The sequence below is a fragment of the Taurulus bubalis genome (assembly GCF_910589615.1).
Source record: "Taurulus bubalis genome assembly, chromosome: 7".
NCBI classification, from domain to species: Eukaryota; Metazoa; Chordata; class Actinopteri; order Perciformes; family Cottidae; genus Taurulus; species Taurulus bubalis.
Window position 1 is genome coordinate 26,556,905 of NC_136595.1, and position 15,847 is coordinate 26,572,751.

The 15,847-nt window shown below is 46.4% G+C and overlaps 1 protein-coding gene across 1 annotated transcript in view; it reads right to left on the reverse strand.

Moving 5' to 3' along the window:
- Positions 1 to 15,190, reverse strand: part of cep135 (centrosomal protein 135) — a gene marked incomplete at its 5' end in the record, with an annotated part of 15,428 nt that extends 238 nt beyond the window's left edge. Inside the window, 24 exons of the mRNA XM_079220853.1 lie at positions 194 to 340; positions 1,995 to 2,099; positions 2,192 to 2,394; positions 5,254 to 5,463; positions 5,541 to 5,726; positions 6,741 to 6,851; positions 6,926 to 7,094; positions 7,178 to 7,233; positions 7,975 to 8,129; positions 8,201 to 8,316; positions 8,472 to 8,623; positions 8,698 to 8,775; positions 10,177 to 10,311; positions 10,402 to 10,545; positions 10,636 to 10,865; positions 11,563 to 11,713; positions 11,823 to 11,888; positions 12,538 to 12,753; positions 12,836 to 12,964; positions 13,057 to 13,141; positions 13,221 to 13,362; positions 13,444 to 13,611; positions 13,700 to 13,890; positions 15,078 to 15,190. Coding sequence (XP_079076979.1) covers positions 194 to 340; positions 1,995 to 2,099; positions 2,192 to 2,394; positions 5,254 to 5,463; positions 5,541 to 5,726; positions 6,741 to 6,851; positions 6,926 to 7,094; positions 7,178 to 7,233; positions 7,975 to 8,129; positions 8,201 to 8,316; positions 8,472 to 8,623; positions 8,698 to 8,775; positions 10,177 to 10,311; positions 10,402 to 10,545; positions 10,636 to 10,865; positions 11,563 to 11,713; positions 11,823 to 11,888; positions 12,538 to 12,753; positions 12,836 to 12,964; positions 13,057 to 13,141; positions 13,221 to 13,362; positions 13,444 to 13,611; positions 13,700 to 13,890; positions 15,078 to 15,190 — 3,458 coding nt within the window. The remainder of the gene's footprint in view (positions 1 to 193; positions 341 to 1,994; positions 2,100 to 2,191; positions 2,395 to 5,253; positions 5,464 to 5,540; positions 5,727 to 6,740; positions 6,852 to 6,925; positions 7,095 to 7,177; positions 7,234 to 7,974; positions 8,130 to 8,200; positions 8,317 to 8,471; positions 8,624 to 8,697; positions 8,776 to 10,176; positions 10,312 to 10,401; positions 10,546 to 10,635; positions 10,866 to 11,562; positions 11,714 to 11,822; positions 11,889 to 12,537; positions 12,754 to 12,835; positions 12,965 to 13,056; positions 13,142 to 13,220; positions 13,363 to 13,443; positions 13,612 to 13,699; positions 13,891 to 15,077) is intronic.
- Positions 15,191 to 15,847: the final 657 nt, after the last annotated feature.

The window sequence follows — 15,847 nt, forward strand, 5'->3', positions numbered from 1 at the left end:
CGCTTCCTGTTGAAAGGAGAATTTCTAAGTGTTTTTAAATGAGTTCAGTATTGAGCAACAACTTGGACACAAAAACACAAAATTTGGTCCAGGTTGAAACGACAGCTACATTTCCAGGATTGTAAAAAACTAAACCCAACGAGTCCTAAAGTAAACCCAGCTGACTCCTCTCCTCGCCCGGAGCTTCACTCACTTGTCAGCCGACTTGTCGGAGCGGCTCAGCGTTCTCAGGATGGAGCGCTCCGGGGAGCCGAGAGAACCGGAGGCGTCCAGAGAGAGAGAACTCTGCAGCGACGAGAAGGAAACGCCCTGACGACGCATCTCCTGCACGGCCCGCTCGCTGAGGACAGAGGACAGAGGATAGAGGGCAGAGGACAGAGGATAGAGGACATGAGGACAGAGGATAGAGGACAGAGGATAGAGGACATGAGGATAGAGGACAGAGGACAGAGGGCAGAGGACAGAGGACAGAGGACAGGAGGACATGAGGATAGAGGACATGAGGATAGAGGACATGAGGATAGAGGACAGGAGGACATGAGGATAGAGGACATGAGGATAGAGGACATGAGGATAGAGGATAGAGGACATGAGGATAGAGGACATGAGGACAGAGGGCAGAGGACAGAGGACAGAGGACAGGAGGACATGAGGATAGAGGACATGAGGATAGAGGACATGAGGATAGAGGACAGGAGGACATGAGGATAGAGGACATGAGGATAGAGGACATGAGGATAGAGGATAGAGGACATGAGGATAGAGGACATGAGGGCAGAGGATAGAGGGCAGAGGACATGAGGGCAGAGGACAAAGGGCAGAGGACAAAGGGCAGAGGACAGAGGACATGAGGACATGAGGACAGAGGACAGAGGACAGGAGGACAGGAGGACAGAGGACAGGAGGACAGGAGGACAGAGGACAGGAGGACAGAGGGCAGGAGGACAGAGGATAGAGGACATGAGGATAGAGGACAGGAGGACAGGAGGACAGAGGATAGAGGACATGAGGATAGAGGACAGAGGATAGAGGATAGAGGACATGAGGACAGAGGATAGAGGACATGAGGATAGAGGACAGGAGGACAGGAGGACAGAGGATAGAGGACATGAGGATAGAGGACATGAGGACAGAGGATAGAGGGCAGAGGACATGAGGATAGAGGGCAGAGGACATGAGGATAGAGAGAAGAGGACATGAGGATAGAGGATAGAGGACATGAGGACAGAGGGCAGAGGACATGAGGGCAGAGGACATGAGGACATAGGACATGAGGACAGGAGGATAGAGGATAGAGGACATAGGACATGAGGACAGAGGACATGAGGACAGGAGGATAGAGGACATAGGACATGAGGACAGAGGACATGAGGACATGAGGATAGAGGGCAGAGGATAGAGGGCAGAGGATAGAGGACATGAGGGCAGAGGACATAGGACAGAGGACATGAGGATAGAGGACATAGGACATGAGGACATGAGGACATAGGGCATGAGGATAGAAGATAGAGGACAGAGGACATGAGGACATAGGACATAGGGCAGGAGGATAGAGGACATGAGGATAGAGGACATGAGGACATAGGACATAGGGCAGGAGGATAGAGGACATGAGGATAGAGGACATGAGGATAGAGGACAGAGGACATGAGGACAGAGGACAGAGGACATAGGACAGTCACTACGTGTACTTTTGCCCTTTTACTACATTAAAGTCAGTCAGAAGTCATTGTTCCCCGTTTCTAACATGAATATTTGCAGTTTATTTTGTGTATTATATTATATTGTATTATATTATATTGTATTGTATTGTATTATATTATATGATATTGTATTATATTATATGTGAGTGAGTTGAGTAATCTTTGATTTCTTTGACAAGAAAATAAAACATTTATTCATGAACAGGTTTCATTCCCACCAAACTGTAACGTCCTCCATCCTGATGAGACGTAAAGATCAAAACAACGCTGAGAGGTCAAAGGTCGGCTCACCGCTCAAAGCGCTCGCTGGTCAGCTGTCTTTTCAGGACGTCCATCTCCGTCTGCAGCTGAGAGACTTTCCCGCGCAGCAGCGACACCTCCCTGGCATGCTCCCCGCTGCTCACACACACACACACACACACATCATCAACAACAACAACACAAAGGGGGCGGGGCTTGTGCTCAAGTCCTCCTCTGGATTGGCTCACGTCTTGCTGTCGGCCAGCGTCAGCCGGTCCCGCAGGACCTTCAGCTCCGACTCCCTCTCGCTGGCCGTCAGGTGCGTCTGGAACTCTTTGTGCCGGTTGGAGGAGAGCAGCGTCTCCAGGTTTCGGACCGTCAGACGCTCGCTGGCCAGCTGCTTCTTCAGAAGCTCCGCCTCCGAGCGCACGTCCTCCAGTTCTCCTGAGAGCTGGAGCACGAATAAAATAAATAAAGACAGGATTATGTTTACAGGAAGCAGAAATAAGGGTTCACTTTTATTTTTATACATCACACGTATAAACATGAGGTCTCTAGAGGACCAGGACTAGACTGTAGAGGACCAGGACTAGACTGTAGAGGACCAGGACTAGTCTATAGAGGACCAGGACTACACTGAGGTCTGTAGAGGACCAGGACTAGTCTGTAGAAGACCAGGACTAGTCTATAGAGGACTAGGACTAGTCTCTAGAGGACCAGGACTAGACTGTAGAAGACCAGGACTAGTCTATAGAGGACTAGGACTAGTCTTTAGAGGACCAGGACTAGACTGTAGAGGACCAGGACTAGACTGTAGAGGACCAGGACTAGACTGTAGAGGACCAGGACTAGTCTCTAGAGGACCAGGACTAGACTGTAGAGGACCAGGACTAGACTGTAGAGGACCAGGACTAGTCTCTAGAGGACCAGGACTAGACTGTAGAGGACCAGGACTAGACTGTAGAGGACCAGGACTAGTCTCTAGAGGACCAGGACTAGACTGTAGAGGACCAGGACTAGACTGTAGAGGACCAGGACTAGAATGTAGAAGACCAGGACTAGTCTATAGAGGACTAGGACTAGTCTTTAGAGGACCAGGACTAGACTGTAGAGGACCAGGACTAGACTGTAGAGGACCAGGACTAGACTGTAGAGGACCAGGACTAGTCTCTAGAGGACCAGGACTAGACTGTAGAGGACCAGGACTAGACTGTAGAGGACCAGGACTAGTCTCTAGAGGACCAGGACTAGACTGTAGAGGACCAGGACTAGACTGTAGAGGACCAGGACTAGTCTCTAGAGGACCAGGACTAGACTGTAGAGGACCAGGACTAGACTGTAGAGGACCAGGACTAGACTATAGAGGACCAGGACTAGACTGTAGAGGACCAGGACTAGACTGTAGAGGACCAGGACTAGACTATAGAGGACCAGGACTAGACTGTAGAGGACCAGGACTAGACTGTAGAGGACCAGGACTAGTCTCTAGAGGACCAGGACTAGACTGTAGAGGACCAGGACTAGACTGTAGAGGACCAGGACTAGACTATAGAGGACCAGGACTAGACTGTAGAGGACCAGGACTAGACTGTAGAGGACCAGGACTAGACTGTAGAGGACCAGGACTAGTCTCTAGAGGACCAGGACTAGACTGTAGAGGACTAGGACTAGACTGTAGAGGACCAGGACTAGAATGTAGAGGACCAGGACTAGACTGTAGAGGACTAGGACTAGACTGTAGAGGACCAGGACTAGTCTATAGAGGACCAGGACTAGTCTGTAGAGGACTAGGACTAGACTGTAGAGGACCAGGACTAGACTGTAGAGGACTAGGACTAGACTGTAGAGGACCAGGACTAGACTGTAGAGGACCAGGACTCGTCTCTAGAGGACCAGGACTAGACTGTAGAGGACTAGGACTAGACTGTAGAGGACCAGGACTAGTCTGTAGAGGACTAGGACTAGACTGTAGAGGACCAGGACTAGACTGTAGAGGACCAGGACTAGACTGTAGAGGACCAGGACTAGTCTATAGAGGACCAGGACTAGTCTGTAGAGGACTAGGACTAGACTGTAGAGGACCAGGACTAGTCTGTAGAGGACCAGGACTAGACTGTAGAGGACTAGGACTAGACTGTAGAGGACCAGGACTAGACTGTAGAGGACCAGGACTAGTCTGTAGAGGACCAGGACTAGACTGTAGAGGACCAGGACTAGACTGTAGAGGACCAGGACTAGTCTGTAGAGGACCAGGACTAGACTGTAGAGGACCAGGACTAGTCAATAGAGGACCAGGACTAGACTGTAGAGGACTAGGACTAGACTGTAGAGGACCAGGACTAGTCTATAGAGGACCAGGACTAGTCTGTAGAGGACTAGGACTAGTCTATAGAGGACCAGGACTAGTCTGTAGAGGACCAGGACTAGACTGTAGAGGACCAGGACTAGACTGTAGAGGACTAGGACTAGACTGTAGAGGACCAGGACTAGTCTATAGAGGACCAGGACTAGTCTGTAGAGGACCAGGACTAGTCTATAGAGGACCAGGACTAGACTGTAGAGGACTAGGACTAGACTGTAGAGGACCAGGACTAGTCTATAGAGGACCAGGACTAGACTGTAGAGGACCAGGACTAGACTGTAGAGGACCAGGACTAGACTGTAGAGGACTAGGACTAGACTATAGAGGACCAGGACTAGACTGTAGAGGACCAGGACTAGACTGTAGAGGACTAGGACTAGACTATAGAGGACCAGGACTAGACTATAGAGGACCAGGACTAGACTGTAGAGGACTAGGACTAGACTATAGAGGACCAGGACTAGACTGTAGAGGACCAGGACTAGACTGTAGAGGACCAGGACTAGTCTATAGAGGACCAGGACTAGACTGTAGAGGACCAGGACTAGTCTATAGAGGACCAGGACTAGTCTGTAGAGGACCAGGACTAGAATGTAGAGGACCAGGACTAGACTGAGGTCTTTAGACAACCAGGACTAGACTGTAGAGGACCAGGACTAGACTGTAGAGGACCAGGACTAGTCTGTAGAGGACCAGGACTAGTCTGTAGAGGACCAGGACTAGAATGTAGAGGACCAGGACTAGAATGTAGAGGACCAGGACTAGACTGAGGTCTTTAGACAACCAGGACTAGACTGTAGAGGACCAGGACTAGACTGTAGAGGACCAGGACCAGACTGAGGTCTATAGAGGACTAGACTGAGGTCTATAGAGGACTAGACGGAGGTCTATAGAGGACCAGGACTCGACTGGTTCAGGACCAGTTACAGCTCCTCCCAGTGGCCTCACCCGCTCCAGGTCCATGCTCCTGGAGGTGAGCTGCCTCACGATGAGCTCCTTGCCGGAGTCCAGCTTGACGCACAGCTCCCTGACGGAGGCCAGGTCCGAGAGCAGCGCCGCCTTCTCGCCCTGCGCCTGGTGCAGCTGCTCCTCCAGCCGGGACGTCCCGCGCAGCAGCGAGGACACCTGGGCCTCGTAAGCCTGCAGGGCCTGTGTGTGCTTTGGGGGGAAAAGGTACAGCCATTAAAGACTCAACTAAAGACCCAAGTCCAGGCGACCCTTGACCCGCGTCTCACCTGCTGGATTTCTCTCCCCTGGAGGCCGACGGCGTCCCGCAGGTGCCGGCGCTCCGTGTCCGAGGAGAGCAGCTCCAGGCGGATGGAGTTATTCTGGCCTTCGATCTGCTGCAGCTTCTGCTCCCGCTCCTCCACCTCCGAGTGCGCCGCCCGGTAGCGCTCCAGCAGGTCCCGGTTCTCCTGCTCCTGTTGGCGGGAATCGAACACAGAGACGTCAAGACGGACGAGAGCGTACGGGACGCCGGTACCGGCTGCAGGGGAGCAGGACTCTAAACCAATGGATTTCCGTGACTTTAAACCAAATTTCCATGATTTCAAACCAAATTTCCATGATTTTAAACTAAATTTCCATGATTTTAAACCAAATTTCCATGATTTTAAACCAAATTTCCATGATTTCAAACCAAATTTCCATGATTTTAAACTAAATTTCCATGATTTTAAACCAAATTTCCATGATTTTAAACCAAATTTCCATGACTTTAAACCAAATTTCCATGATTTTAAACTAAATTTCCATGACTTTAAACCAAATTTCCATGATTTCAAACCAAATTTCCATGATTTTAAACTAAATTTCCATGATTTCAAACCAAATTTCCATGATAAATTTCCATGATTTTAAACTACATGACTTTAAACCCAATTTCCATGATTTTAAACTAAATGTCCATGATTTTAAACCAAATTTCCATGATTTCAAACCAAATTTCCATGATTTTAAACTAAATTTCTATGATAAATTTCCATGATTTTAAACTAAATGACTTTAAACCCAATTTCCATGATTTTAAACTAAATTTCCATGATTTTAAACTAAATTTCCATGACCAAACATGAAATCTGGGTGTAAACAGTAAAAAGTGAGTAAATGTAGTATTTAAACTAACAATGAGAATACAAAGCATACAGTAAACCTTAAATGACTCAAATGAATGAGACAATACTTTGATTAAAAGAATAAACATTTATATAGATGCCTGTATGTATGCCTGCTTATATTTTGAGTCTTTCTTTTAAAAGCATATTCATTATTTCAAACTCAGCGTAAATGAACGACATGAACACATGAATATAACACATTTACATGAACACATGAATATAACACATTTACATGACTTTTACTAAACTTTTCAAGGACTTTTCCAGGGCTTGAAATAACCATTTTATAATCCCATGACCGTGTGAACCCCGCCTTGCCTTGGTGGACATCACTTTCTCTATCCGGGACACTTCGGAGATGTAGGAGTGGATCCTCAGCTTCAGCTCGTCCTTCTCGTGCAACGCCTCCTCCATCTCTCCGTGGACGGCCTGCGCAGACACGACCTCTCGTTAGCTCCTCGTCGCCCCCTCCTGGACTCCCTCGGTACTTCTCGGTTCCTCACCTGGTTCTCTCTGGTCATGGTCGCCAGGTCGTCCTGCAGCCTCCGGTTCTCCCGGACCGTGACCTCCTTGTCTCTCCGGAGTCCGGCCAGCTCCTCGTGGCCGGCGTCCAGCTGCCGCCTCAGGCTGGCGATCTCCCGCTCGCGGCTGTTTAGCGCCCCCTGCAGCTGCCTGCAAGGAGCACACCGCTACATGAGCGCTGCTTCATCGTGACGTTTAAAGAACCGACAGAGCTGTGAGAGAACATTACTCACGCTAGAGAGTTGTCCAGGTTTGTGACTGTGAGTCTCACGTCTCCAAGGGTCTGTTCCTGTGTGAGTAAAAACAGTATTATGTCTCATTAGTGCTCTTTAGGCTCATCATCCTTCTCAAAGGATAGAAACATGTGTCCTAATACAATCCTCACATGTCCAAGTTACTAGTTATGTAAACGTTTCTGGTTTTCAAGCGATCCCCAGTGAGAACATTACCCTAAAAACTGCAGGAAGTGAACCAGAACCAGAACAACAGGTTAACGCTCGACTTGGACTTTCTGCAGAAGTCGGGTGTTTGCTAGACGTCTGGGCCGAAGAGAACATGAAGAATACGCTCAAGAAAGTACACAAAAAAACCGTGTGACCGCTTCTCAAGCCGTTGGAGATAAGAACTGGAGGAAAAGGTATTTGTGGGGAAACAAATAAAAATAAAAATGCCGTCGCTGCTCCTTAATTCTTTATTTGCGAAACCGATCCAGACTAATTAGAAAATTATTTTAAATTCCAAATCATTTCCACCTCTAGTTTCCCCAAACAGTAACAAATAAAAGAGACTTTTGCTTTAAATATTCGGTCACTTTGGAAGATACTCACTTGATGTGACTCCCAGCTACTTATGAAGCCTCAAATGAACTTTAACACCGACTTAAAAATGCTTTTCTTTTGCACAGAAAGAGTGGATTTATGGGAGTTGACCTTTTCTCAGCCAGCATGAAGAGGAGAAACGCTCACAGGGGCCAGTGACCTTCTTCCTGCGACGTATTGTGTTTTTCGTGTCATCTTAACGAGGTTCGCACCTTTTTAGAAAACTCCTCCTGGAGCGCGACCAGCTTCTCGGTCTTGTCGTCCACCTCGTCCTGCAGAGCGTCTTTCTCCCGGTCCAGAGCGGCGATGGACTTCTGGAGGCCGGACGTCTCCTCCTGGTGCTTCGCTTCCCGCTGACTCAGCGCCGCTGTCGGAAGACACAACGAAACTCAAGCAAACAAAAACAAAAACACGAGCTTTTAATCCACAAACATTCACCTGTGGTCTCCTCCAGCTGGGCGATGTGCTGCCGGGCCGCGTGGAGCTCGCTCCCCTTCACAGACAGCCGGTGTTGGGTGTCAGACAGCGACTGCTCCATCTGCTCCTGCAGCAGCCTGCAGGAGAACAACAACAACAAGCTGGGCATCAGCAGCGCAATTCATCTCCTGATGATGGGGACAGAAGCTCAGTGGAAGTGGAGACTGCAGATAAACAAGATGGCGTTGTTCTCCTACGGTAAGAGTTCTGCACAAGAGTTGTCTAAAAAGACCTGAGCGCGTTGGCCTCCGCCCTCTGGTGGGACGCCTCCTCTGCGTTCTGGACCACAGCGGCGGACCGGACCTTCAGCTCGTCCTCAGCGGCCGCCCGGTTCTCCTTCAGCAGACACGCCTGCGCCCGCAGGTCCAGTTTCTCGCGCTCCAACTGCAACGCCCCAAAAAATGTATTAAATCAATAAATCCCACGACGTGCCGGGGGTCAAAGTCAGATCCACTCACACTCTGAACGGCGTTCTCCAGCTCCAGAATCCTCCTCTGCTCCGCCTGTCGGTCTGAGAGAGATGCATTCTGGGAAACCTGCAAAAAAGGGTTTGTGAAGGTGTGCGTTAGTCTCAACACATTAAAGTCACACAACTAGTTTACATTCTAAAGACGAGGTCTCGGAGCCAAAGGAGACGCTGCATCGAGCGACAGTTTCCATCATCGGTTCATCTGCAGACGCGTTCAATTAGTTGATTCAGGAAAACGGTTCTTGTGGCTTCAGAAATGTAACTGGAGGTTCTGTTGGATCGCAGCTCGACCGCCGGTTAACACCAACAGCTTCTAGACCGCAGTGACATGTAGTTTCTGAAAGGCTATTTCGTTAGAACTATGGATTTTGACAATAAATAGACGTGCAAAAACAACAATAAAGAAGCTGCACAGCAGTCGGATGTGGATTTAGAACTCGAACGTCAAATCTTCAGACTATTTGTTACAGCCTTAAATTGATGGATCAGTTGAAATGTCAGAAGACACAGAAAAATGAGATAATGTCGTCTTCTTCTGGGTAAAACCCAAAGATATTCAAAACAGCTAATATATATATCTTCACACAGATTTTTAGTTTTTCTTTAAAAATGACAGATATTACAATCTTGCTGATTCACTTTTTGTGAACGGGATTTCTTGACGTTGCAGCTCGAGATTCAAGCATATAAATAAAAAGAAAACAGCTAAAAACGAACCGACAGAATCAATAACAACACTATTGGTTGATATTGGTTTTTCAAAATTGTTATAAAACTATTTTGTGTGAATGAAATGTATGTATATGGAAGATGTGTATATATATATATATATATATATATATATTAAATCATAATTATTATCAATTAAATTAGATAATTAATTTGAAATAAAGAAAAGAAAATAAGAAAAAATATATATCTATATATATATATATATATATTATTTTTTTCTTCATTTCAAATTAAATATCTGATTTAATTGAGTATATATATATATATATATATACACACACACAATTATATCAGATAATTAATTTGAAATAAAGAAAAGAAAAAATATATATATATATATATATATTATTTTTTTCTTTATTTCGAATTAATTATCTGATTTAATTGAATATATATATATACATACATACATACATACATACATACACACACAATTAAATCAGATAATTAATTTGAAATAGAGAAAAAATAATATATATATATATTTGTTCTTTATTTCAAATTAATTATCTGATTTAATTGATAATAATAATTTAGGATATGAATAGATAAGCATTTTTTGCTTCTACCTATACCTTTTCAGTCTTTCTGTTTTGTATATTATATAGAATATTGTATTGTAATGATGACTGAATAAAACACACACACAAACAAACATATTAAAGAACTGTAGAAAATAGTATTTTCCAGTTAGAACTCCTCCATGAACCACACAGACAGACGTGATGAGACGAACCTTCACTCTCTCCTCCAGCGCGTCTCTTTCTGCCGCCAGCTGCCGGGTTCTGGCGTTGGCTCGCTGGATCTCCTCCCTCAGCGCCACGAGGTCGGCGGACGCGTCCGTCCTCCGGGCCGCCAAGTCCTCTTGAGCCTGACAGGACGAAAAACAACAACACGCGGGTCTTTACAAAGTGTTTAAAAGAAGAGGTGGAATGCAGTGTGAACGCACACACACACTCACTTGTTTGAAGAGCGTTCTGAAGCGGTCCCTCTCCGAGCTGAGGCCCCTCACGTTGTCCTGGATGTCCTCCATGTGCTTCTCAAAGTCCAGCAGAGCGGCTTTCAGCTCGTCTCGTTCCTTCACCAAACGCAGCATCTCCGTCTCCTGAAAGCACGACGCCGGTCTCTACGTTTTACATCAGGTTTATGACAAATCTGCTGAACAGAACCGTACGTTTTCTTCTTCTTCTCGTACCCTCGTTGCTTTGGACGGAGGACTCTTCCCCCGGCTTGGACTCCTGCTGAGACTGGAGTCCAGACCGGCGCCCCCTCTGGCTCGCTTGTAGCGGTCGGCCTCCTGGCGATAGCGATCCCGCTCCTCCTCCAGACTCCTGACGAAGGCGTCCAGCCGCGACGGGGAGCGCTCCCGCCCACAGACGCCGTGTTTGGCTCGCATGGCCTCCAGCTCCAGCACCAGCTCTCTGTCTGGGAGCAACACACAACTACTTCATTTCCTTTAAAGCGGCTATTTCTGCTCAGCTGCAGATAAACCAATACACATCCTCACCAGTGGATTTCCATGACTTTAAACCAAATTTCTGGGTAAATGTAGTATTTAAACTAACAATGAGAACACAAAGCATACAGTAAACCTTAAATGACACAAATGAATGAGACAATAGTTTCATTAAAAGAATTAACATTTATATAGATGCCTGTATGTATGCCTGCTTATATTTTGAGTCTTTCTTTTAAAAGCTAAAAAAATTTCAAACTCAGCGTAAATGAACGACATGAACACATGAATATAACACATTTACATGACTTTTACTACACTTTTGGGTTATTTTATTTATTTCAAGGACTTTTCCAGGCCTGGAAATAAACATTTTAAAACTCCATGAGCGTATGAACCGTGTGAAGATCCGGTCGGTTAAGATGATTGGAACTCATTTAGATATAAAAATAACAAGCTTTGTAAATAAACCAAAAACTGTAATTAAATCTAACCATTTGACGGGATATATTCATTACAGAAACTAATTTATTTCAATGAATCGCTGTATTTAAATTGAGGATTTTGTTCCGAGTGTTTTCTTTTTTTGGGGAACAAAAACAAACAAACAAACAAACGTTCGTTGCAGCCCAACATAACGTCGTAAAGCTTTCACTAGTTTCTTACCCGCTGTCATCGTTTTCTCCACTTTGTCCTGCAGCCGGAGCTTCTCCTCCTCCAGGAAGTTCAGCAGTCCCTCCATCTTCTCCTTCTGCTCCTTGACATCCAGCAGCTGGTCTCGGAGGCGGTCTTTCTCAAAGTCGCCCTCGGACTGCTCCTGGGGTCCAACACGTTATGTCAGATATATCATCGGGCAGCTGCTTACGCTCACTGAAGAATGCCAGTTAAGACACTTCTATAAATATAAAGTACTTTACTCTACGTACCCTTCTTAATTTTGTGATAATATCCTCCAAGTCTTCAATAATTTGCTGTTGCCTTTGAAGTTCTTTCTGTTGAGCGAAAAAAAGACGTTTGTTTTCACTTTCACATTTGTATTTATTAGGGGTCCCACGATACGATATTATCACGATATATTGAGTATTGCGATTTATTCCCTTTTTTACAACCACAAATTGTCCCCAAAAGGAAAACTTTGTCAACATATTTGATCAAATAACTTGAACAGCTGGATGTGAATTTCACCGACTTCTCCAGGAACTGCGCCAGTTTGATTTATGCTTTTTTTAAAGTCGATGAGCAGCGCATGTTGTCCTGTGTGCCGTGCAGCAGCTGTGTGAGCAGCGGCGCTACGAGTGACAGGAAGTCCAGACGTTTCATTTAAACGCGGACGGCGCATTTCTAGTTTCTTTCTCCGATGTCTCCGTTTTTGTTTTGACCAACATCCTACCAATCACTGACCCGGGACCTCTGCTGACCTCACCACAAAACACAGCACCATCTAGTGGACTGAAAAAGCAATTGTATTATTCTAGGACCAAAAAGTTTATAATTTATATAATAAACGATCGATACTTGGCTTCCGTGTCGATACAATATCGTGATACTAAGCCGTATCGATTTCCCCCTCCACCCCTAGTCTTTATAGTATATGGAAACAGTAATGTTTGTTTTTACAGGCAGAATGAACATGTGACTCACTTTGGTTTCGTGCAGCTCCATGTCGGCGGTTTCCAACACGTGCTCCTTGTCCATCTCCAGCCGCTGGGCCAGCCCGTCGATGTGCGTCAGCTCTTCGCACAGCTCCAGGTTCTTCAGGGACAGGTTGGCCACTTCGGTGGAGGCGTCCTTCTTCCTCTGCTGCAGCGCCTCCAAATTCTGATCCAGAGTCCTGTTGCTCTCCTGCAGGTACTCGATCTAAGGGACACAAAGAGGCAGCAGGAGCTGAAGCGTCTCTGAGCACCTTGTGTTCCCGGGGTCCAGTTCCCGTGTGACTCACCTGAAGGTGAAGATGCGCGATCAGCTTCTCGTTGCTGATGTTCTGAGCCTCGAGGGAAATGACATCATGAGGCCGTCCTCCGTGGAGAGCGCGACTCATGCGCTCGATCTCTTTGTCCCTCTCCTCCACCTCAAAGAAGCGTCAAGAAAAAACGGGTTAAATAACACGTTAATTAACGCGTCGCAGTATTAAAACGCTTCCAGTTCTCATGCGTTTCTTACCTGTGTGTTTAGGTGTTTTATAAATTCTTGAGCGTTGTCCAGCTCTAGCTTGACGTTTATGATGTCATCCTGCAGCTCTCGGATTCTACAAAAACAAAAACGCCGTAAAGCAAAAGCAAGCTTAACACATCTCTTACAGTAAAGCGCCAAAAAGAAGAACAGACCTTCCGTCCGCCAGCTGCAGCAGGTCGGCGACGTACGGATCATCGGGCTGCGACACCGGATACGCCGACGTGGAGGAATCCGGCACGAGCTCGTCGATCTGCATCCTCTGTCGCCTGAACGGGATGCTGCGCTTCTTTCCACCTGCGAGGGTTTGTGAGCGGAGTTTACTTTGACATTCTCTTGGTCTCGCTCTTTGAAAAATGTACCGAAGTCGGGCTTCACCTGGCGTCTGCACCACCGCCTGCATGTTCTTCTCCTGCAGCTGCTGGATGCGCTCGGCTTTGGCCTTGCCGTCCTTCTCCAAGCAGCGCACCTTGTGCACATACTGGTTGTTTAAAAACTTCAGGTCGGACGTCTCGTGGTCCAGTTTTCTGATGTGTGTTTTGAGCTCTAAAACGAGACGAGGGTTGCGTCACACCGGTTTTGTGCGATCGTGTGTGTGTGTCAAGGATATCAGAGGATGGAGATCACAGCTCACCTCTGCCGACGCGATCCTTCTCCTCCTTCAGCTTGAGGAGCTCGAGGTGCAGCTCGTTGTTCTCCCGGACCACTCGGGCGTTCTCCGCCCTGTACGGCTCCAGAAAGGCATCGACGTTCCGAGTTTCTCTCTCGCTTTTCCCCGCGGACAGTTTGGCATTGCGCAGGCTTTCGGTTGTGTGGACCAGGTCACTGTAACACAAGAGGAGGACGCGCCTGAGGAGCAGCTCCTTACCTGTCGTTACTACCTGACTGGCTGACATCAAAAAGAGACCGTTTGGGTTGTTTAGAAGTCTGTTTGTATGAGTTTTACTGCAGCAGATGGAGCAAAGTAATGTTCTGCTGTGGACATATTTTAGTCAGTTTAAGTGAGCGCTATATTAGAATATTTCCAACACTTTACCTTGATGTCAGACGACAACTGAAGCGTTTATCTACACTCTCTTCAAACGCCACCAGACTCCATTCACAAAAACAGTGATTTTAGCTCGTAGAACGCAGGAGTCGCTGGTCCACCGCTGCATTGATCAGTCGGTTAGTTTGTGTTATTGTGCCACTTTGGTGTTTTACAGAATTAGTTTAGCTTCCCCAAAGTCACACAACAACACTAACTGACTAACAGCTCGATGCAGCGGTGGTCCAGCGGCTCCTGCGTTCTACGAGCTAAAAAGCTAAAAAATAAAAAGAGCGCGTATGGATTCAGTTTAACCGGCAGCAAGAAAACTGGTGCAAATATATATTTTTAAGCGTCTAAAATACGTCCACAGCAGAACATTACTTTGCCCCTGTGCTGGATCTTCTATCCGACTGTGGAGAACCTCATAGAACCACACTTCTAACCCTCCCAGCTGTCCCTATAGAGCAGTGGTTCTCAACTGGTCTGGCTCCAGGACCCACCATCACCCCTGAATGACAAGCGAGGAACATTCTCAACTTCTCAAATGTATTGAATGAAAAGATGGTGCAGTTTGAACCTGAGATAGTACAGGATATGTATGACAACACAAAAATAAGTTTAATGATAAACCAAAACGAGCAGCTGGTGGCGACGCTAGAGAGGGAACTATTCCCTTTTACACTCAATTAGCTGCATTTTAATTAAAAAACAAAAAGTGCATCTTCAGGACACGAGGTATTACAACATACATAACCATTCAGAATCTTCAACAACAGCTTTCATGCACAAACAAGAAAGTCCAACAACTAAGAAGTAGTTTCAAAAAGAGTCAAATGACCTTACTTTAACTGAGAATACACACTCACTGAATCTATATATTCATATATACAAAATTAATATTTCTTGTGATAAGTGGGTCGCGACCCCACCAGTTGATTATCACCGCTTTAATTAAAGCACACAGGCCAGATGGAGGCTTCACCTGAACAGCTTCTCCACCAGCGGCAGGGACTCGATCCCCAGCGGGTTTCTGTAGCCCAGCTGGTCCAGACGCTTCCGCAGGTTCACGAACTTCCTCTCCGCGTTGTTGTTCATGTCTGCGGCTCCGAAAGTCACGTGACACCTACATTAACGCGTAATACATACATAAATAAACAAACAACACACGTGTGTGTATCAATGAGATTTAAGAACAAACTCAGACACTGCAAATCAATATGAATATAAAAATATATACATCACATAAACAGAAAAGCAAACAATAATTTATTAGGACTTGTGCCGAGTTAAACATTTAACTAGCTAGCTAAACAGGTATATGCTAAACAGTTAGCTAGCTAGTTAACCTCGGGTTTTAACTGATACTAGTAACTACGTCACAATAACAATCTCGTGTGGTTAATACATGATTTAACGTCCGTTTGAGCAATAACGAGCTCCGTTTCTACTGTTAAAGAACGAGCTAACGCTAACCAGCTAACCTAGTTAAGTTGCGTTAACTAGCTTAACGTCGTCTCAACTCACCGACACGCGCTCCCCTGACCGTTGGCCGGACTGACGTCCACTCGGCGCTACGTAACCGACGTAAACGTCTCTCTTTGGGGCGGTAAGTCGCACTAGAATCCGCGTCGTTCTCCGTTAAAACGGTTTGATGCTCAACAACAACAAAACCTCCTCAGAGTTGACGTGTTTTCGCGGGTAAACGGGTTTGAAAGGGCGCCGCTCGCTCTTCCGGTTGGGATCCGTCACCAT